The sequence below is a fragment of the Pholis gunnellus genome (genome assembly GCF_910591455.1).
Source record: "Pholis gunnellus genome assembly, chromosome: 22".
Lineage (NCBI taxonomy): Eukaryota > Metazoa > Chordata > Actinopteri > Perciformes > Pholidae > Pholis > Pholis gunnellus.
Window position 1 is genome coordinate 9,563,326 of NC_136549.1, and position 23,689 is coordinate 9,587,014.

Genomic DNA, 23,689 nt, shown 5'->3' on the forward strand with positions numbered 1-23,689 from the left:
TTTACTTTTGCCCACAAAGTTCTGAACGACACTTTTAGTTGAGTCATCTAATTGTTACTCTGGCGAATGAGTATTTATTTAATTGGTGATTTAAAGTATTTCAGCTCTTGTAGCCTATGAAGTTTTGGGAAGGGTGTATCCACCCCGGTTTGATTTTTGCGTCTGCGTCGTGGACTCTTGTGGAGAGCTGTGTTCTCAAAAGGTTGCGCGTTTGGGGGGCGAGGGGGGGGGACAAATCGGCGCTACAACCGTGGCCTTTGGTTAAAACCTTGAAAATAATTGAACTTTTCTCAATTGAAAGATGTCAAATCCTTCCTTTCTTCGCAGTGTCGCCCTGAAGTGCCGACATTTCTAGCTGGAATTGGACGTAGAGGGTGCACCTTTGCGCAGAGACCGGTTTCAATGCTGAGAGGCTCCTCTGGGTGCACAAAGACAGCGGCTCGCAGACGAACTTGTTCAGAGTGAACCGGGGACGCTGGGAGGCGAAATAAACAAACCTCCGGACTCGAAGTAGCCGCGACCGCGTAGTTTCACCTCGTCAAACACACGATCCCACCACCCATCCAACGTTCACAAGGTAAGGACTTGTTTTGAATACGTTTCAGCGGGACGAGAGGGCTGCGGAGCGGGTTAAAACCTCCTTCGCTTTGGCTTCCCGAGCGTGGTTGTTTTTGCAGAAAATGGCGTCATCGCCCTCTTGTTTCTGCCTGGCCGCGGCGGGGAGAGGGATAGTTTCGGAGACTTGTAGCAGCCTTTACACGTCGCGTTTACCCCCTCAAAGATGAAATCACCTACTGCAGTGTGTTATATTCAACAGTAAACCGTCAAAACGCGAGATAGTTGGTGGTTTCGCTCGGTAGAAGGACGCGCAAAGATGGAAGGGTCACCGGTCCTGTGCGCCAAGCTGCTTCTTGGAAAAGGTGGCACGGAGCCGCAAAACGCAGCGTTTTACATTCCCAATAACGCCATCCTCGCCGGCTCCAGGCTCATTCACATGACCACGGATGCTTTGGTGTTAATACCCGGGTGGCGATGGACGTATTTGTGGGAGCACTGCACCTTGTCTTTGTGTGTATTTTATTCGGGTTAGCTCATTTTTACGCCGCACTCCCCTGCCATGCTGCAATCCGTACGAGGGGCCTCTCTGTTACGGCTCGAAAGCTGCATTTCGTACTTGGCTTTTCCTTTGATCAAGTCAAGCCGTCCCATTGTGGCTCAAAATAGTGGTTTTTAAGCGGACAATATAACCGTGTAAAAAGAGATTTTCGGGAATAATGGGGGCGATGCAAATCGTGCCATGAGAACGGCGACTGCCCTGCGCTCTGGTTCGCTGCCCGCCAGACGAGGACAGCCTGAATGAGACAAAAAAATAAAAGTATTTTGGACGAATCACATAGTTTGCACAAAACTGGGGAAGTCCGGCGCTGCGCAATGATTGTGCTTGCTGCTTTTGCGCAGGGCACAGTGGCAGCAGCTGCTGTAACCGCCGCCACCATTTCGCCGCGATATGTGTGTGTGTGTGTGTGTGTGTGTGTGTGCGTGCGTGCGTGTTGGCCAACCTTTTGTAAATAGTTGGGGACTCTTGGATAAAAGAGCACAATAGTATTCATGCGGGCCCTTTATGGCCTGTGAATGCGGTCCTAAGTCCCACACCGGCTGTCCTGTCTTCCCCCCGTCAGCTACGTGCATGCGTCCTAGCACTGGCCACACATCCTCCATAGCGAGGCCACTCGGTTCCCCGTGTGTACGCTCCGCTTGGTTCCTCCTGTGACCTAAAGTCGAGGGCCGATCGCGTGCCGAGTGTCACGGCGCGGGCCATCGCGATCAAACCGAAACAATCCGACAAAACATCAGCCGGGGAGGCTGCACATCGCTCGACCCGTGCACATTTTTATTAAGTTTCCTGAGTTATGCAACCGCATCCCCGTAGAGCGAACCGCTCATCCGCCTTTATTTACCCGTCACCCACCACCGGATGGATGTTCGTGTGTAATATCTCGTGATTTGGACCAGTCCCCGCGGCGGCGACGCGGAATTAGGAAGATATGTCATTTGCAAATCACCCAGTGCCATTTGCGTCACAGCCCGCGGCCTCGCACGCCCATGGGGGGCGATGGAGTTGCAAATGGAGACCGTGTGTATGTGTGTGTGTGTGTGTGCGTGTGCTGACGCTGCCCCAGCTGAAAGGGAACCAATAGACACAGACCCGGGCTGACAACGATCGCCGCGCGCTTCCACTCTCCAGTTTTGCTCCGACTTGGGATTCAGTATCAACGCGGAAGATCGCGCGGTTTCTTCGGCGTGGTTACGTTTCCTCGCTCTGCCCGCGATGCGTAAGTGGATGCGCACACACGCTGGCTAAACCCGCTACAGTGGAGTATATCCGCCCGGCTCTCCCTCATGGCGCTCGGTGCATGTGGCTATCGTGGAGTCGCTCGAGTGTGGATAAACGTCTTTCCGCTGGACCGTGACATGACCGTAAAACCTCCACTACCAGCGCAGAGAATACGGATGGATTACGTCTGGGACACTGGAAACTCGTTGTTGTTGCATCCACAGCGCGCCACGCGTTACTCATATGGAGATGAGGAGTACGTTTATATCCAGGGACGTTTGATTTGTTGCTTTTGCGCTTTTGGGTACTGCGCATGGTTTCATCCGCCACGGCTCAGAGAACTTACTCACGAGGCAGAAAGTGCCGAAATTCTCAAAACTACAAAGAGCAGATTCAGCCAGCAAGCAAAACATGTACAGGAGTATGTTGAGGGGGAAATACGTTATTCATATATGATCAGTTATACCGGTAGATTGGTAACACTCACTTCTTGATATGATATACAGTATTCTATGGTAAGCATTCAAATATAATATCTGGCTTTAAGAGAATATGACTGAACTGTTTGAATATGTTAAACTGCAGTATTATAGGAGTATTGCAAATAATGCACATAGCATTTTAATCTGTGCAATTTCATTGAATTGGACCGTATTGTAATCTTGCCCAGTGATGTTGTATGTGGCTAAACTATATATTTGCATTTAGATCACAGTATCCACTTCCTGTGCTTTGATAAAAAAAAGGCTGCAGATTCAGGCAGCCAGGGTCTCCACTAATGTTCCTGGTGCAGTTAAAACCAAATCAAGGAATACAGATTAATACCCACACCTTGAAAATATGTTCTCAAAGGTAGAGATTCATAGAAAACAATCTATGATAATGTACGGTTCAATTCAAGGTTCATTGGTGCAACTAGGAACCTGCATGTGGCTGTTACTTTATGATACGATTGTTTGATGAAACTTGATTTGCATTGCCCGGCTCAGTCTGAATTCAAATGCAGAGATGGCTCTACTGTACACATGTTGACAAGTTATTTAATCAGTTCGTACTTCTGACACAACGAAGATGGCCAGTCTAACCTTGAGGAGGAGTATGAATGGGTAACTAGGACATGAGTGTAGATAACAAAGTAGGTTATAAGGAACACAAATAAAATGGAAAGACAGATTGGCCCGAAGTTACCAGCACTAGCCTGTATATTTTAAATACTTTTATATATTTTGCTCCATATTTACAATATTGTTAGTGTTCTTTTGACCTCAGCTGGCCTCCGGTCATCTCATGACACTCGTGGGTTTTTGGTAACCTGAGATTGTCCTAGTCTGAGCAGCGTCTCTCTCTCTCTCTCTCTCTCTCTCTCTCTCTCTCTCTCTCTCTCTCTCTCTCTCTCTCCTGATAAAAGTGTCCCAGGTATCGTCGCTTTGTACCAGAGCGGCTGCTGACTGCAACAGGTCAATGATGTCACCGCATGATTCAGTCAGTTTAATGATGTATTGTTGTGTTCATTCACTGAGTCAGCTCATCGAACCAGAGTGCTAAGTTAAGTCGGTCAACAAACCCATTAACCTGCCGCTCATGGAGGTAAACAGAGGGATGGACATTAAGATATCCAGCCAGTCAATAAGCAAGTCAACTACAGTATGTTATCTGTCAGTCAGCACGCTGCCGTCATACTCTTTGACGGTTGCTGAGTACAGTGAGAGATTCTCAGTTGCTCGCTTTTTTAAAAATAATCTTTGTACATCACAGAAAATCAAGCTGTTGGAGCTTATTGCAGACCTCAGAACAGCTTATGTTTCAATCTGTTTCAACTTTGTTGAGCAATTCATTTTTGTCGATACTGAAATTTGCTCTTCTGGAGGCCGAATTGGTGTTTGTATAATCTTGGTGTATGCATGCACACACCTCTGCATATGTGTGTATGATGTGTGTGTACGTGCACCTCACAGGTGCAAAAGAAATCTGTGCAGAGAACGATTTGTCGCCACAGTGATTATTATTTGGGAGTTCTCCAAATACAGTGTTGTGATATTCCCACACTGGCAATATCACAAATAACCGGTGTGTGTGTGTGTGTGTGTGTTTGTACATGAGATCACATGTTGTTATTGTGGTGTTAATGTTGTCACATGGGACATTACGCAGTACGGTTAGACAAATACAGGCTGACCATTTCCTGAAGTCAGTGGCATTTTATTCATGCTTAATGTGTTTTTACAGTTTTTTTCAAGTGCATCAGTCAGCATGTCGAGCATCCTCAGGTGCTATTTGACACACGCGGTAAACTACAGGCAGCCAGACTCACTGGGTGAGGATAAAGTCTTGTTGGAGGACTCGGATAGTGATACCTCGGGAAAACACGTGGTGGTCGTTCAGCTTTCAGAAACATATGCCATCTATCTTTTATATACACGCTGTTGTTTTTGTCAAGTCTAACTTGATACGCCGACGATGAAAAGGTGACCGAGTACAGCAGCGTCGTCATATCCTAGATTTCCACCTTTAGGAGAACCAGAAGTAAACCGAACACGGACTCTACCATTCAGTAATACTCTGTCAGCAGGCCGCAGAGTCGTTCACATCCTACCTCGTGGTCAGGTGGTGTCGCTGGTGCGTCTGCCAGTAATCAGCATCACATCAGCGAGTGTTGTGTTGTCCCTCCATTAGGAGGAAGTCCCGTCAGACCACCGCCACGCTGCCATCGGAAATAACTACGAGGAGGCAGCGGTGATTGCAGGCAATCTATTGGCTCTCGATCCACACAAACATGTAAAGCAAACATGCATACAGTATATGTATATATGCTGTATATATACATGCACTCTCTTACATGATGAAACATGACAGGCTCATGGTTCCTTGAGGCTGAGGCTCCAGAGAGGAGAAAGTTGTGCCGTTCTCCTCTTTTGTTGCCTCTGAGAAGACAAACGGGGATCCTCCTCCTAAAATAAGAGGCGTTCCCAAAAGGGAAGCCTCTCAAGTTCTGGTTGGCTTAAATACAATTCATTATGGATTATCAGTGGAGATGGAACTTCCAACATATGTTCTTATGAAGCATGTGACATTGGAGAAGATGTCATAGGAGGAAGTAGCGTTGTTGCTAAGAAGGGTCAGTGTGTGAAAATGAACTTGTGTTAGGACGGATGTTAGGATCAGATATTTATATTGGGAACTTATAGATTGAGTTAAATGGCTGCTGAAGTCATGAAGCTTGTTCAGTTACCAGCTCGTTCGGGCTGATCGCTGTGTATCGCTGAGGAGAGGATGAATCCTCGTTATTTAGCCTTAAATAATTTGTTTTTAGGATCGTTAGTCTCAGATGTTTTTATTTGTTATTGTCTTAGTCACATCTCACCCATTCATTTCATACAGGCTCATATTCATCTTTTAGCCATTGTTCCCGTGTTACCGTGCTCATCAACAGTTGTCCATCGAGTACTACACTACACTTACTACACTAAGCAAGGTTCATTTTCAAATCAGCTGCTTTCATTGATCTTTATGAAATTGGTCTTTCAGCTCGTGTAGAACAGCGAAGTATTTTCTTCCTCACATTTCCACAGCACATCCTTTGACATCCAGAACAATGTATTTCTCTCTGCCGCCGCTGTTTGGATGTGTTGATCCTTAAAGTCAAAGGTCAGGACATCAATAGTCTAAACAACAGACCTAAACAATAGTACGTTTGGAGCGGAATAAGATGGATGTTCAACGTTACAGAAATAGAATAAATGTTGAATTTCTCAGCCATTAGCAAGCATCCCGTCTGAAGTATTCGGCAGAGTGAGGGGCTGGACCGTGGATGAACGGCGTCCTGGGTTTGAGCCCAGGACCCCTTGGATCTCATTATCTGAGTCAGACCAGGAGTTACTACTTCACAACCACGGCTGTCTGTTGCTACGGAAACCGGAGAGTCCCTCGTGTTACTGTGCGAGTGTATTATCGGCGCATTTGTGTGTCTAAATGTGTTTGCTCTGAACCTTTTGTAGCACATATAGTCTCTCTGGAAGGATTGTGTATGTGGTCAGACGGTTGTCCACGCTGGGCTTTTTAAGCCCCGATCAGCACCTGTCAGGTTTTTATGAAACACGTCTCAGCGAAGTAATTAGACGGTTGGTCTTGGGCTGGGATTTGCAACCTTCCTGGTGCCATTGCACACTTTAAAGAAGACTCTGTATCCCACGACAATCACAGCAGTTGATTACCGTGTAAAAGAGCACTGTGGATGTAAACAACGGCACTCTTTTTGACATTTCTTATTCTGTCACATTTGTTCTTAAACGGCACGTACAAGTGATTTAAGAGAATCTGTGGCATTCACCAATTTCTCCGCATACTCTGAATTTTCTCTCCGGTATGAAGCTGTGCAGTCAAGTGCAGAAGATGTGCCTCTCTTCACAAGGGAAAACACTTGTTTCACGTTAAACGCCTCAACCTGAGTGAATTTAGAGTTTGATTATGAAATCCTAAATAATTTAAGGTATTTATACCAACAACTCGAGATACTTGCTCGGAGCAGTGACTCTTCTTTTCACTCCTGGGTAATGTTTGATAATGAAATCTCATAAGTTCACACTGACTCATGAACACCTGCTCATTAGTTTGACAGGGTGCTAGATTGTATCTCAGCACGCTTTAGGTGAAACGCTGATCAACACCATCATCATCAGGGCTAACAGGTTAACACATGGGAGCATCGATTCCACTCCCAGCTAAGACCAATGAAGAGGCAAGAGGAGAGCATGCAGACCCCTCATAGAGCTACTGAGGCAGATCTCTGCTGTGAGAGGAGAGGGCTAACCGAGGGATGAGTCCACTCCAAAGTCTTATTCCAACTCAAATCGTCTGTTATTTCTGTTAGATAAGGAAGTATAACCTTTTAAATGAGACGGTTCCCTGACTTCAGTGGTCGGTAGGGTCGACAGACTTAATTTCCCATTATAGCTAATGGCTAGGGTTAATCTCCCTCCCTGATATAAATAGAACCTGGAAAGGTGCACAATGCATTAATATCGCTCCTCTTCATTCTTCTAGCATTTTAATTATTTTGATCTAATGGTTCCTCTTAAATGAATTGTGTCTAGATTTCTGTTAAACCTCAACCAGGCAGACCTGAGCTCTTTCACAAGTCCACAAACGCACTCTCCACCTGTAGCATCTCTCCGGTGTCTTCACCTTAAACACACAGTTTGATGCCACTGTGGTTTGTGGTGCTTGGCGTTGGATCCTGCCACACTTTATGTAGAATATAATCTACTGAATGTAGTATGCAACAAGTCAAGAGCTACGTTCATCACGCACATTTGTTTTGAACGTTCCACTGTCTGCTCTCCACGGGACGCTCTGCTCCAACTGTGTGCGTCTCCATCGCTGCAAGTAGCCGCTGCTGCTATTTTATTGCACAGTTCTTAAGTCATCTTCACTACTTGAAGCAGATCGTTTAATGGTGGTTACACTTTACGCTTTTTCCCCCCTAAATTCAGGAACAAACTACACGTTTTGAGTGGAGTTTTTAATCATGTGCATAAACTCTTCCTGATCACATGATGCCTCTACATTCAGGACTGTGTGATAACATGATTTACACAGCTGTTACCTTGCAAAGTGTCTCATTTCCCGCTACAAGGCAATACGAGCGATCTGGCCGTCTGTCTTTTCACGCACACGGTGTCTTTGTGTCGGCAGTGTTCTGGCAGATAATTTGTTCATCTGACCTGCTTCGCCAAGCAGAACCCCATGTACTGTATGTGCACGTGTTATTGAAACAGTTCAGCTGTATTGTATTGAGACGTACGTTGGGGGAACCCCCTCTGTGGCCCCTCGCCTGTGGTTCCCGTGTTCCCTCTGTCTCGTCTTTTTGAAGTCATCAGCAGACTACAAAACTTTTAGTAAAAACATTTGAAGTATGCTCTTTGTCTCCCTCTGCTGGAGATCAGGCGGGACTACAAATAGACCTGAGTGGAGGCCTGCCTGTGCAGAAGACGTTTGGCTGTAGCTCTCCAGTTCACTTTCTAATCTTACGTTTCCCCATAGTTGGAAGTCACAGTAATTCTTTTCTAGCTCTTATGTATTTACTACCATACGATAGTTTACCTTAAAGTCTCAGAATGAACTCTTCCCCAGGCGTAGAAGAGATGCTTTCCTGTTCTCATATTCATACTCAGTTGTTTGTTCCAGATGTCCATAAGTTTAGGACACCTGTGGTGTTTATACACAAACTGCATTAAGCACCTCTCTTTCAGTTGTCGGTTGCTTCACTAACCCCGGTGACAGATAATGATGGCCTTGTGCCGCTCAGCATGACATAGTGCTACTAAATCATGTTGCACTAATGCAGTGTCAGGTGCATGTGGCTGTCAGACCAAGCTGTTGTAACGTAGACAGCCACTAGAGGGCAGCATCAAACACTGTGTCACCATTGATGTTGTCCTAGAAATCCATTCTAATGAGGTCAAGGGTTAGAGTTATCAATAGTGATACGTAATCATAATAAGCTCGTAGACTGCTTTTCATATCAACACTGTTTTGAATGTGTTGCCCAGTAGACTCTACTGAGGATACAACATAATGAGAAAATATAAATGTAAATATCCATCCTGACATTGGTTATATTCCTATAATCGTAATAAAGTAATAAAGCAGAAATAAGGAGGCTATACGTTGACCCCAAGTCCCAGCACATAATTCAGAAGCAGCAGAAGTGACTCATGTACTTCATATACATGTATGCATATTTATGCAGGCTGGCCACAACAGTACTTGTTCGTATATTGGTTTTTAATGCAGATCCCCGGTACAGGAATAGTGCTCCTACCATTGTATGGTCCCCTGGGACAAACCCAGATACCATTAGTGTTTGTTGGTAAGGCCAGAGTACTCACTAGTTTGCCTCAAACACAGTAAGGGGCGGGGGTGTAACATGGGTTTAATTGTCATGTCAGCAATATGACAAGCAGCCGAATTAGCATTCTGGGAAACCATTACTGTGACCTTTTTAAAATACTCAATTCTGTTCTTATGTTTAGATGTTTTTCTAAGCAGCTAGTAAACTCATAATGAGTTTTTTTTTTTATGCATTCTACATGTTTTCACAAGACGTATGTGCACAGAAATGTGTTGTACAGTTTGGCAACAGAAGTGACATGTTGTCGTTGATTCTGGGATTAAATCTAGTTTTCCACTTCGTTAAATTGTAAAATAGTTTGAACTGAAGGGGATCTGGTTGGTGCATCTGTGGATGTGAGAATATAATGGTCTCAAAATAGCAAACTAAAACATACCCTCAGTAGTATTTTTACTGCATTGTGATACATAAGAATATATAATTGCATGCTGCTCACTAACCTGCCAGGACTCTCACTGTGTGATGGCTTACAGATGTGTGAAAGGTTTGGCTCATTTACAATCAAAGTAACAATGTAGTACAACAATACTCTATTATATGTAAATGTACTCATAATGCAGACTGGCTACTGTCGGTGATGTGCTGTTGAATTATTGATGTATTAATATGTAAGCGGTACTTTAATGTTGTAGTTGGTCACGGTGGAGTTATTTTGAACAACTTCATAAAATGGAAATACTCAAGTAAAGTACAAGTACCTCAAAGTGAGCTGTAAATGTACCGAGTTACTTTTCACTAATAGTGTTAAGAGAATGAAAACATGTCAACATTTTCACTGCTTCTATAACATGTTGGGGCTCCAATCATGTTGTATATAACTACTTCTTTATCCTCTTGTCTTACAGTAATGCAACAGGTGCTCTGTGTGTGGTTTTACTGCAGATACACGTACATATGTACACACAGACAGCTCATTGCAAACCTTTTGTTGTGTCAGGTAACGGCTAGTCATTTGGTGTAAATCTATACATAAGCGTATCTATTTCTATATTTTGAGAGGCTCAGGTAGAGACATGAACTAGTATTTAACATATGTTAGCCCCACACCCAGCAGCAGTACTACTTGATGAAGTGTGGACGTCCTTTGCTCATGTGGGTTGTTGTTGCAGGCTGCAGGAGTGTGCTGGAGCAGAAGGCCCCTCTTGGAGACATGGTGAAGGTCCAGAGGTCCACCAGGAGGAAGAGCGCCCACTGTCTCCGCAGACTGGAGGTACTGGAAACAACCCGACCACAATGCCTGGATGTTATTGTCCCATTTCACTCCCTTCACAATGACCTCTCATTAACCCTCAGCTCTGTATGCCAATACCTTTGTTCATTTATTTATTCATGTCTTAACACTTTTTGTTGTTCTTAGGGAAATTGCAGCATGCTCTGTTTATGCCACAGCCTTTACCTCCACGAGGGGGTTTACAGTTTGGGCTCCAGCACCAGACAATACTCTGAAAGTCACTGTATTGAGATGCATCCACATACTCCCATTCTAGGGAGCACCTCAGAGACAGCTGTTGCTCATTTAATGTGATGTACTTTGTTCAGAAAGGATTCATTACAGTCTGTCAGATAGTATTTGTTTCCAGGGTCATAATGAAAATAGCAGATGGGATTATACTTTGATATAAGGTATATTCCATTTGATATGAACATGGGAAATGAATGGCGTGAATAATGAATACTAGTTGAGAATATCCACCCTGTTTAAAGCACTGTGTTCTTTGTTCCACCTCGTGGTTTTATTGAGCAGTAAGTGGAAGTTAATGGCGAGTCCACCTACTAATCAGTACCCTTGTCATGCTTCATGCTCAGCCCTTCTCAATGAAAAGTAAAATGAGGCATGCATAGTTGATTGTCAAGATGTTGAAGTTTTGTTTTTCTTGCCATAGTAATACAGACATTTTAGATTTGAATGACACAGGTTTCATTATTTTCCTGAAGAGCATGATCCACTGGTAAGAAGTGTTTGTGTTCAGTGGCTGTGATGGTTTGTGTGTGTTGCACGGATGAGCATGCGCAACACACCGTTAAGCTATTTAATGGTCATTTGATTACGCCGCGGTATGCACAGTGCGTTTGTGTCCAAGTGGCCCACTTGTCCTCGCTGATGTGCTGTAACTCGTCCGAGCGCCCGAGTCATTTATCCCCCTTCAAGGGCAGCGGGGAGGCGAGGGGTGAGGGGGACGGACACGGAGAGAAAATGAGGATAAATCGGTGGGTGGGAAGGGAGACAAGACCGGGGAGGTCTGAGACACAGCCACACACACACACACGGACAACACACTTGCAAAGACGGATGTATGTGCGCACACGGGAGGGTTGGTGTGGAGTCACTTATCTGCTGAAGGGTGGCTCTGTGTGACAAGGTTAATGTCCCCCTACACAGTCTGTGGGTGCACAGGAGACATGACAACACACACACACACCTGCTGTGACATCTCATTCTGCCCAACGATATGGATTTATTTTTTCCAGCAAAGGGTGGAGATTAATTTCATCTCAGATGGGCACTCTGTCCTCCCTTGGGTTTATGCCGGTGTTTCTTTATTTATTCAAGATCAATTTTCATTCATAAGATTGTTTGTGTGTGTTTTATCTGTTAGTCATTTGAACTAGATTGTTAGCGTGTCTCTTTCTTATTAAACCCGCTATGTGTTGACTTTGAACATTTCTGACTTTGGCGCCTCCTAGTGGCAGTGTGAAGAAATCATTCACTGTGGCAGACAGCAATGTCTGCTGCTTCCCTCACCACCTACACATCTGAGATTATTGACTGAAAGCAACACACAGACTGTCTCATTAAGGGCCGTTCACATGCCGCGTTTTACATACAAATACATTGTTGTCCACATAGACCGCGCGCAAGGTATGCACGGACTTGCTTCACCCTCTCCGTCACAGGATGTCTCAACATCTGGTTGAAAGTTCAGCCTAATCGACACGGACTAATCGAACAGTAAAGCTACTGTGAGAGATTCACAGTACGAATCCATTTACCTTTGACTTGACTTTGTTTAGTTTCGTCAGTGAGGCTTATTGCTACATTCCCTCAGCTTCATCAGCACCGCAATCACAGCGCACAGGTTAGGGTTGCTTAGTAACGGTAGGTGCAACAGGAGCGCAACATCTCAAGCACCGTGGATGAGAAAAAAATTGGCACAGCTGGTATTTTCCAGTTTTTAGATGCAACATGTTATTCTACAAAGACACTATAATGGCATTATAATGAGATTAATTTGCACCATGTTGTCTCTGTAGCTCATATCCTCATGTCTGCTTCTGGTCCCACAGAGGGCTGGTCAGGCAGAGATGGAGGAAGGCCCGCTCCAGCCAGGCCCCCAGCACCCACCACTGGAGGAGCCCCGAGGAGGAGACCAGTCCTCCGATCAAGCCCAGCTCCAGGCCTCCGCTCCGGCTGAGGCGCCGTCGGAGAACCCGGACCAGCAGGAGACTCCGATGGAAGTCCAGGACAAGGGCGACACCGCGGCCCAGCTCCAGGCCAAGCCTCTGTGGAAGCCCATCCCCCCTCTGCTGCCCGAGTTGCACGGGAGCGGCAACGGCAAGACCAGGGACCAGATCTGCCAGACCGAGGAGGGGCTCCAGCAGACCAGCGGCGGTCATAACACAGGTGGGTGAAGTTTTCCTCCAGCTACGCTTCCTGCTGCTTTTGATTCATCCCCCTCCTGGCTAAAACTGTCAGTCAGCCTCTAGTGGAGCTTCACCGTGAGAGCGTCAGAGGATGACATCACATGGTGTGTGTGTGTGTGTGTGAGGAAATGGAAACCGAAGGAGGCTCTGCGTTCAGCGTGCACTGCTGCTTGGCCTAACATGTCAACATACAGTTGTGGAACATGAATCCTGTATCAGCCTTCATTTTGGAAAGCTCACCTCTTTTTTTTATAGTTTGGGACAAATGACATAAAAAAGCACATCCTGAGAGGCATGAAAATAACGTAAAATTTGTATTATCAAAAGAAAAGCAGATTCTTAAACGATGTTGCTTGAATGAATGGTGTGATAGTGTATCCACTTCATCCTTAGAAATGTTGCTTCGGTTGATCTTGTCTTGAGACTACTGGCTGTCTGCGCCGCCCGCTTTGATTTATTCCCTCAGTTGACGGCTCGTGTGTTTCCTGACCCTGAAGCCAAGCTATCCCGTTGGTATTGGATTATAAACTACATGGCTATTAAAGCTGAAATTATGACATTGTAATGTTTTCTCCTGAATCCTGACATATTCGTTTCCTTCCTTCCTTCCTTCCTTCCTTTTGGCCTGGCCTACCCATAATCCCCTCTGCTTTTCCTTCACCGTAGCGTTCCTCTAAAAACAGATGTAAATGTCTTGATTCACATGTAAATCTAACAGTGCTGCTAAAGGAAGGCGCCACTCATAGTAAAAGGAAGCTGTTTGTGTGGACCGGTGTTTCTGATTGGTTGATCTTTGACCCTCTGGCAGAGGGGGGGGGCGGGGGGGCGGGGAGGTCGGCGGGTCGCTGACCTGCCCTGCTCGGATTATAGATTATAGCCGAGGAGAGGTGTGGGGGGGAGGGGGACATTCTGCCACACATTCATACATAATCTCCATCTCTCTCTCTCTGTCACACCCACTCACACAGTTGTCATTCACACTTCCAGCTCTCTTTCTGTCTGCGTCTTCGTGGGTGTGTCAGTCTGTGTGCTGGTCTGTATTTTTTTGTCATGTTGCACTGTTTACCCTGTAGTGTGGGTTTGTGTTCATTCATGCAGATATGGGGCCAACAAGGCTCTAAAAGTGCCCCAGTCTCGTTATCGCACCAGAAGTAATTTAATCTCGGATTATAAAATAAACTGCAGAAAACAATCTGAGTATAAAGTCATTAAATATGTATTGTTGCCGTTAATTCAAGGTGCTAGGTCCAAAAATCAATGGAGAGCAAGCGGCTCATAGCTAGCAGCGCTAACCGAGCTAACAATGTTTACCTGAGGGGGACCCGGGGGACGGGCGCTACGCTTCCGTGACGACGCTGTCAGTCGGGACCCCATTATCAGCTGTAACCGACGTTTGAGAGCAGTGAGGAGCAGCAGCCGTGACCTAACCAGTGGGACATGCTCACATGCACTAACGTGCACTAAAAAGACGATACATGTCAAAGCTAAAAACACACACAGAGGGAGAGTGACTTCATTCTCTGATCAGGTCGGCATATTCCACTGTATCTCTACAACAGTTGTTTGCTGCTACGTTAATGTTCAGAATGGTAAACGCAGCTCCTTTTGTCTTTTGAAAATAATGCATCTTGGCTGAACATAACTTTTAGTTTGCAGGCTTTAATAGAAGTGTGTGTGCTCTAAAACGGGACGAACAGGGGACATTTGTCACAGCTGCAAACATTTAAATTGTTTTTATTCATTTATTCGTCTCTGTTACAAAATGTTCTTTATGTTGCAGCAGAAATGACGTTCTTTCTCCCTGTTACCTTCTTTTACATCAATATAATGTTAGAAACTAGACGCAGCTACTTGAGGTGATTACAAGGTCTGTGGTGCTGTGTGAGTGTAATCGGTCTGCTCTCGCTGTTTGCGTCTCTTTGTAAGCCCGTTGCCATGACATGTTAACATAGCATTGATGCTGAATTAAAGAAAATGCATGAGAACGGGTAGAATGAGAGCACTTTACCTCCCGGTAATCCCAGTGTGTGTATCATGGAGACACAGTCAGCTTGCACCAGGACCCACGCCTGCTATTTCATTGTAAATGTTTCATCCAAAGGATCAACGCAAATGTTGGCCCTTAAATAGGACTGCACAATGAATCTACATGTTATCTGAATATGGCCGACTGCAGTTTTGAAATCACAAGAGGCACAAAATTTGTTACATTTTTAATGACATATTTTTGTGCTTCAGAGATGTCCTGGCCTACACAGCGTAGTTAACAGATTTAAGATCTTTGTTTGGCACAGGTCCCCGCAGAAATCTCACCAGAATCATTTGACGATTTGGCAGAAGACGAGCTGCCTTGTTGTGCAAAGAAGGAAAAGATGATATATGTATTGCACATACCGTGGGTGATGCTAGATTATTACATTTTTTATTTTCGACCTGTTATGGACTAGTACGGGTTGCAGGGAGTGCTGTAGTCTTGACATTTTACATCCCTAGATCAGTGTACAAGGAACCAGAAACATGAAAGGTGAGACGTGATGACCTCGCTGTAATATTGTGGCAATCGAATGATTAAAAGTGAAGATGGCGTAACAGCGGGTCAGTGAATCAGATGAAATCCCGAGCAGCACCGGTGCCGCTGACCCCGCTGTCTCTGATGATTGAGGTCGAGCCAAAGCAAAACATTTTCCAATATAGTACACTTCCTCCCGGTCACATTACTGTTTAGGTCGTCTCAAATGCTGCACAGACTCTGAACACTGTTGGACTGAGCACCACATGTTTCGTCATCTGCACGTCTCTCAGGTCCCCAGGTGACGGTGTGTGTGTGTTGCTCCAGGTCTGTCATCCTCTCATGTAATTTATACGCCGGCTTTGATAAAAAAGCAATCTGTATGTCTCTCTCCCTCTCTCCAGGTCTCTGTGTGGAGCCCGGAGATCCTCCTCTGCTCCAGCAGCCTCTAAAGACCTCCAAATCTGGCATTCAGCAGATAATTGAATGCTTCCGCTCAGGTTCGTCATTTTTAGTATTTATTATCATTTATGATGCAGACACGGCACAAGTGTTTTTGCCAATGACAGAAATGACACGGCCTCAGTCTTTATATCTCACAGCGTCAAAAACTGAACCACCAAGATAGTGAAGAGGAAGAAGGATGTACAGCAATGCTTTTGATGCAGACCCATTCGTTCTTTAACAGCAGCTCCAACCGCTCCGATTCCTGAGCTCTCGAAGTATGCAAAGCATCTTATTCTCTTGTCGTCCACGCGTCACATGTTGTGAGAGTTTTAGCACGATGACCAAAAGCTCCTTCAAGGGTTGAGGCACTCATTGGTTGCCACTGCTCCCAGGCAGAGCCAACATTTTGTGGGTCAGCATGATTATCTCCTGCTGTCATCCTTATTGAGCCAGTGGCAAAAGAGCAATAGCCGCCAAGGACACGCGGTTCTGAAATACAGACGCGGGAGGACATGACAATGTGTGATTTGTGCATTTTGTGTGTGACATCACCAAGGTACAGACATCTGTGTGAGTCACCCTAACGGTGTTTATTCAGTGATTTTGAATGAAACGTGTCCACATGCTGACGACAACACCGGAACAAAGGGAAGGTGATGACAGCAGTGACGCAAAAGTTGCACTTAACGCGGGGGCAATCATCGTCTGGCTCCTTTAAACTGTCCGTGAGAGATGTTCAGGAAAATGTACCTTTTGGGCATTTTATACAGACTGGAATCGATCATCTCCTCTCTGTTTAAAGGAATACTTCACCCCCAGAATGATCATTTGTATATCAATTACTCAGACTGTGTTACCTTGAATTGGTAAAAAATAAACGTTGTTTTCCTCGCATGCCTCCACAGTGAACAAAGAATCCAAAAACAGAGGAAATGCTTAAAGAACTCAATGTGCAGTGTACTTCATCAGCCACCAGTACACAACCACGACTTCTTTTAAACAACACTGGGAATATGGATGAATTTAGATTATTTTTTGCTGTTGCAATAGTCTGTTTGTGATATGGTAATATGTCCTATAATCCTCCCTGGAATCACTAACGGTAATCGTCGCTGCGTTCCTCTTTTTCTCTCGCAGGCACCAGCCAGCTGAAGCACATGCTGCTGAAGGAGGTGGACACCATCTTTGAGTGCAAACTGTGTCGCAGTCTGTTCAGAGGCCTGCCCAACCTCATCACTCACAAAGAGTACTACTGCCTGTCACGGCTGCCTGAACCCGACGGTTAGTGATACAACACTGAGCCAAGGCCAGAAGTTTTGTGCATGCTGAGAACATGCACATGCAGATTTGTACAGATCACATCAAACAGGCAGACAGAGACTCCTTGAACACGGCAGGAATCAAAACTGACTTGAGCTCAGCACACACACACACACACACACACACACACACACACACACACACACACACACACACACACACATACATGTACAGAATCATTGATTACTTTCACATCTCCCCAGGCTTCTCCATATTTTACTTTAATATGATTCCTCTCCATCTGTCTCCGACTCATTACTCTCCTCTTATCCCCTCTGTCTGCACACGGCACTCTTTTTTTTTTTTATTCCTTTGCACACAAGCTCGCATGCACATTGTAACATGTTCAATCCATCAGTCATTTCGCTCGCTCTCCACGTATCACGAAGGGAATTGGCTTTGATCTGGCAGCGTTTATGTTTTATCTACTTCTTATTAGCCACCAAACGTGTCCACAGCTCTATTCTTTGCTGCTCAGAAGTGTTGGGAGACTCTTCTCTCTTCTAACTCTCCTCCTAAAAGAGAAATCAATGTCAACACAAACGGTCAATTATATTTTGCACCGTTTTATTCACTGATTGTTGTTGTAAAAAATGAATTAATTCCACCTGCTTGCGTGTTTAATTAAGTTGTCCATTGGCTTAATTATTCTCAATCAAGAGTCCATTACCAGTGACTGAAAGTGTATCGTAATGTTATTTTGATAAATGTCTGTTTTTCAGCATTGAAGACGCTGGCCATCAATTGTGTGGTTACTAATAATCGAGCCCCGGCAGTGCAGACTCCAGCGAGGATTTGTGGTCCATTTCTAAAGTGCCTGAAAATACAGTTCCACTCTTTCCATCCTCTCTTCATCCTGCTGTAAATAAAGAGGGATGTCCACATAAAGGAAGCTTTAGAGAGGCTTGTTTTGGCCCTAGTTTTGTACGAGTAAACACATTATTGTTAATAATAAGGACGTAACCTAATTTTTACTCGTTACTTTAAGGTTTGTTTTAAATGTTCTCTTTTATTTTTGTGGGATTGTTTATCATTTCTAGGTTCATCGGGGGATGACAAACAGAGCGCAGCCATGAAGGATTTATTGGAAGCCATATATCCCAGAGTCCCGGACTACGTGGTCCGCCTGGAGCCCATTCAGACCACCAACAAGGCCGTGTTCCAGTACCTCTCCACAGAGGAGGAGCTGGCTAGATTCCCATCGCACACACCCAGGTAGGTGGTATGCCAATTTGGTTAGTTTTTCCATAGAGGAACACAACACTCGTCGTGAACACAAATCCAGTTTGTGCAATGTGGTCTCTATGGACCCGACTTCTTGTCATCTAAAGCGCTCGCCACGCGAGCTGGGTTTTTAGGCTTCTCCCATGTCTCTGACTGTTTAGTCTCGACATCCTTCACAGTGCCAGAGAGAGTCCGGTAGCGTGGGAAGGAGAATCAGCGGAGGGCGTGGACAACAACCAGCCGAGCCAGATCGGAGGGCCAGAGAGCCACAGCAGCCCGGGACAGAAGAGATGGGAGGCCGAGGAGGAGGACAAAGAGGACAAAGAGCCACAGCCTGAGGAAGAGGGGTCCACGAGTGGGGTAGGTGACTGGATAGAAATACCTGTCTTTGCTGAGACATGATGCGTTCTCATATGCTAAAGGTTGATCTAGTTTCCTACATATCCTTGTGTATCACAGTGAGTCAATCTCTCTCTTCTTGGTTCTCTCCCTCCCGTCCAGGTTGAGGATGTGACGATCTCCTGTTGTCTCTGCGGTCAGGACTTTAACTCGCGCCGCAGCATCAGACGCCACTGCCGCAAAATGCACCAGAGCAAACTTGAAGAGCTCCGGAAGTTCACCGAGACGCGCACAGTTCCCACAAGCCTGCTGTCTATGGTGAAAGGTAAGAGTTCATTCAAAGACAAAGATTGAAGATGGTGATTTAGGAATTGGTCAGTAGGATGAGATGTTGATTAAGAACCCACCATAACAGAGAGGTTGACATATTAAACTAACTACAATCGTCGTTGTTGTTGTTGCTGAAGGTCGGCCAAGGACGCTGAGCAGCCCCACTGGAAAGTCCTGCCCGGTGTGTTTCAAATCCTTCGCTACCAAAGCCAACGTACGTCGTCATTTCGACGAGGTGCATCGCGGTCTACGGAGGGACACCATCACACCCAACATCGCCTCGCGGCCTGGCCAGCCCTTCTCTCTGGAGGCCACGCCCCCCAGGAAGAGCAACAATTCCTCTCCAACACGCGGCAGCAACTCCAAGACCACCCCCGTGACCCCGAAGACACCGCCTTCGAACCAAACCCCGTCCAAACCGCAGCCCCCTGCCTCTCCACAGGCGAGCCCGGCCTCGTGTCGCTGCACGGTCTGCAAGAGGATCTACAGCTCTCAGGTTGGTTTGTTGTCCTACTAGCAGCCTCAAACCTTTCTAGCTTTTGCTGTCTTAAAAGTCTCAGGTGCAAGCAGGAAGAGATGTTCTTTTTAACATCTTAAATTGGTTGTAATGATTGTGGAGGAAAATGTATTCATTTTTTAAATTCTTGTGTGTATTTCAGCTCATGATGAAGAGGCACATGCGTATTGTCCACAAAATATACAGCATGAAAAGTAACAAGTCCGCGACCACGCCAGCCTCCTCTACTCCGGCAGCCACTCCTAGCAGTAGCAACGCTAGCGTAGGCCTAAGCAACAATGTCCGCGTGAAAGAGGAGGCAGTAGAACACTCGGATGAAGACGAGGAGGAGGAGGAGGAGGAAGAGGAGGAGGAGGAAGCAGAGGAGGAAGAGGAAGAGGAGGAGGAGGCGGAGGAGGAGGAGGCCGACAGCAGTCCGGCCCCGTCTACTAGCGAGAGCACCGGGCCGGCTAAAGCTGCTCCCGTGGCACAGATCGCCCCGAAGGTGAAGGTAGAGGAGGCCCCGTCGAGCCCAAAGATGACGCCGTCCGTACCTTCATCATCCTTGCGTGGCAGCAACACATCCGGCGGGGGCGGGCTCGCCAAAACAACCAAACTGTCGGTGGGTTTCGACTTCAAGCAGCTCTTCTGCAAACTGTGCAAGCGGCAGTTCAGCTCCCGCCAGAACCTAACCAAGCACATCGAGCTGCACACGGACGGCAACGACATCTTCATCAAGTTCTACCGCTGCCCCCTCTGTCGCTACGAGTCGCGCCGCAAACGCGACGTCCTGCGTCACGTGACGGTGGTCCACAAGAAGTCGTCCGCGTACCTCGGCAAGATCATGCCCAAACTGGAGAGCCGGGCGGTGAAGAGGTTAGCCGAGGTCGTCCTCAGCACTCCGACCCCCAACAAGAGGCCAGGTGGCGGCGGCAGCGGCGGCGTCAAAGAGGAAGTGAACGGGCGTCACGCTTCTTCGTCGTCCTCCTCCCCTCCTTCGCCTCCTGTCACTCGCAAGCAAGAGTGCTCCACAGCTGCCCCGACCACCTCGTCAGCTTCCTCCTCCTCTTCCTCCTCCTCCACTTCCTCTTCCTCCGTCCAGCCTCCTGCCCCCGTCACTCGTAAACAGCAGGACGTCTCATCGGCAGCGTTGGCCCCGTCCCCTCCTGTCACCCGTAAGCAGGAGAGGCAGCAGACCCACCAGCCTCGTCCCCTCAGCCCCCCGCTGACCCGCCGCAGTGACAAACACACACACCAACGCAACTCCTCCTCCACCGTCCCGCCCAGCAGCCACACCCCACACACCCGGCGGCACGACGCCCCGTCAGAGAGCAGCGGCACGGGGTCGTCGTCCTCCACGGAAGTCCGAGTCACCAAGAATTTCTCCCTCCACGCCTGCGACCAGTGTGGACGGGCCTTTGCCAAGAAGGTATTGGATTTTTCAGTTACTGACATAAATCTCTCTTCTTTTAAAAAACAAAACAAAGAAAGCTTTATTGTAAACTTAACACTAGTAGTTATGTAGTTAGAAACAAGATGTTTAAAGACGCCTGGGAAATCAACTGACATGTTTCACTTCTTCCTGATGTTGTAAAGGCCAAAAAATGAACAGATTTAAGAAGAAATAATCTGTTGATTAATCGCTGATCAATATCAGTGGTACTTGCAGCTCATATATCAAGATGCGTTAGCTAAGTTATGATATTGTGTATTTACACGCGATAGGATTACGACCGTCTCATTGTCTGCATTCTGCACACACGTTCCATTAAAGATGTCTAAGCTGCTAGTTCGATCCATGGAATGAACTGTAGTGTAGCATGTGTCTCTGCACTGTGTGGATTTATTTAAAGTACCGCTCTTGTCTTCGACTCGTTCTCTCAGCTGTACCTGGAGTCTCACAAGCGGAGTCATCGCAACGCGGTGACGGCGGCCGCCAGCAGGAGGAAAGGAGTCAGCACCCGCTCCAAATCCCTGGTCTGGTGAAGCGCACACACACTGTAAGAACACACAGGTGTACCTGCTGTACGGGGACGCTGTCTACTTGTCCTCCTCTCATTTTGCTCTCTGTTTTCTCTCGAGTCGCACTGGATTTCTTCCCGTCTTGTTTTCTCTCTGCTGCTGCTGCTGCTGCTGCTGCTGCTGCTATTGTGTAGTCACAAACCACAAAGCGAGGCGGATGTGTGGTGTGTACTTGAGCAACTTAGTGTGTGTGTGTGTGCTTGTTACAAGAGAGGTGTGTGTATGTTTGTGTAGAAGACCTATCCCTTGGGCAAAGATAAGACCACAATCATTCTGCAGGCTTTAATTGACCACTGAGCACGTTGAGCAGCTGTTTCCTACGTTCTCCCTCTCGCTTTACTTTTCCATGTATCACACTGCTCATAAGAGATCTTCCTGTTTTCTAATTGTTGCTCTATTCTTCCTCCTGTTCTCCTCTTTCCTCATCACTCTTCTTCTCTCTCTCTCTCTCTCTCTCTCTCTCTCTCTCTCTCTCTCTCTCTCTCTCTCTCTCTCTCTCTCTCTCTCTCTCTCTCTCTGTGCTCACAGTCAGCTGGGGATAATGGACCAGCGAGCCTCTAACGATGAAGAAGCCAATCAAAACTAACGGACGAACGGAAGGAGCACAGAGCAGAGATGAAAGAAACAAACAAAAGGAGTACGATACAGGAGTGAAGTACAACGGATTTCCACCTTTTGCTTAAGAACCAAATATGTTGTATAGTTTCATTTTGAAGCCAACCAGCTTGCTGGGCGGTGGCGCTGCTATCCACAGAAGACTCACTGCTACTGTATACAGTATATTTACCTACGACGGGCATGTGTATAGATCCAAAGGCAGGTGTGGTGTGTGTGTGTGTGTGTGGTGTGTGTGTGTGTGTGTGTGTGTGTGTGGTGTGTGTGTGGTTGGTGTGTGTGTGTGTGTGTGTGTGTGTGTTGTGTGTGGTGTGTGTGTGTGAGAGAGCGTGGGATCAGAACTGGATCGTGACCTCCACAGAAAATAGACTGGAAACTTAATTGTTGGATTTTTTTTTTCTTTTTTTGGAGAAAGCAGAATTCGATTGGACCGTTGCATTCCCAAACAGATACACACAACATATGTGGGTCCTTGGCTACGAGCTGTTTATCACTTTTCTGTATGTTCACAACGTATATAGTGTTTTTAGGGTGTTAGGGTCAAGACCACTTGCTCAACGTCTGTTTGATCAACAGATGATACGTTGTTCCCCTCCCCTCATGTCCCGCTGACAGTCGGAGGACAGTTGTGATCTGCCTGTCAGTGTTTCCACCTCCACGTCTTCAGAAGGCTAGCTGCTCGCCTTTATCTTCTCGTGTAAGTGTTACTGCTGAGAAGCAAACTGATCAAAAGTCCACTTGTAATATTCTTCAGTTAATAGTCTGATTTAGTTATATCTGCTCTGTAGTGACCAACAGCAGTTTATTATTAACGGAGTAGTTGAGTTAAGGGAAACCCCGAAGTATATTGTTCCCTTAAAAATGGTGTGTGCTTAGAAAGAAATCCTCTCTTCTGCCTTTTTCCTTTGACTGCATGTGGAAAACATTTGTTACGGGTGTTCCTTTACTTTGACTGCAGCCTGTTTTCTCTCCATATATTAGCCGACTTATTATTCCCAGTAACCGTGCGGCTGTGTGAAGCCAGGCTTCAGCAAGACATCAGTCTCTGAACTGAGGCAGCAGCTTTAGACTCCCAGAGTGATGAAAACATCCACAACTGGCATAAAGTATGAAACAAAACAAGGCCACACAGTTATGATTTAACATTTTTACAAATTCTTAGTAGATGAAATCACATTAATTCTATTATTTTAAAATATAACAGCTCAGTTTGAGTGCTACCTCTAAGGTGTACTAACACGGGCAAAACATTCACACTATCAAATTAGCACCATTATTCCCCCGCCCCCCCCCCCCCCCCCCCCCCCCCCCCCCCCCCCCCCCCCCCCCCCCACACATGCAGAGATGTGTTAATGTGTGACAATCTAATTGACAGGGAGCAGAAATATCAACTAGTAATATGTGTTTGAATGCATATTTTTTTCGCGGCCGGGTTGCTGTTGGTGTTTCAGTAACAGCCGCGGAAACCATTAACTGGAAGTATTTGTTTTCTGTGTTCAA

The 23,689-nt window shown here is 46.2% G+C and overlaps 1 protein-coding gene across 1 annotated transcript; it reads left to right on the top strand.

Moving 5' to 3' along the window:
* Window positions 1-455: 455 nt before the first annotated feature.
* znf800b (zinc finger protein 800b) lies at window positions 456-22,267 on the top strand. The gene is made up of 12 exons (XM_079183381.1): window positions 456-577; window positions 10,355-10,455; window positions 12,531-12,867; window positions 15,801-15,896; window positions 16,981-17,124; window positions 18,204-18,378; window positions 18,567-18,747; window positions 18,889-19,051; window positions 19,194-19,552; window positions 19,716-20,981; window positions 21,437-21,552; window positions 22,103-22,267. Exons 2-11 carry the CDS (start codon window positions 10,396-10,398, stop codon window positions 21,536-21,538), a joined length of 2,883 nt encoding a protein of 960 aa, XP_079039507.1. The 5' UTR covers window positions 456-577; window positions 10,355-10,395; the 3' UTR covers window positions 21,539-21,552; window positions 22,103-22,267.
* Window positions 22,268-23,689: the final 1,422 nt, after the last annotated feature.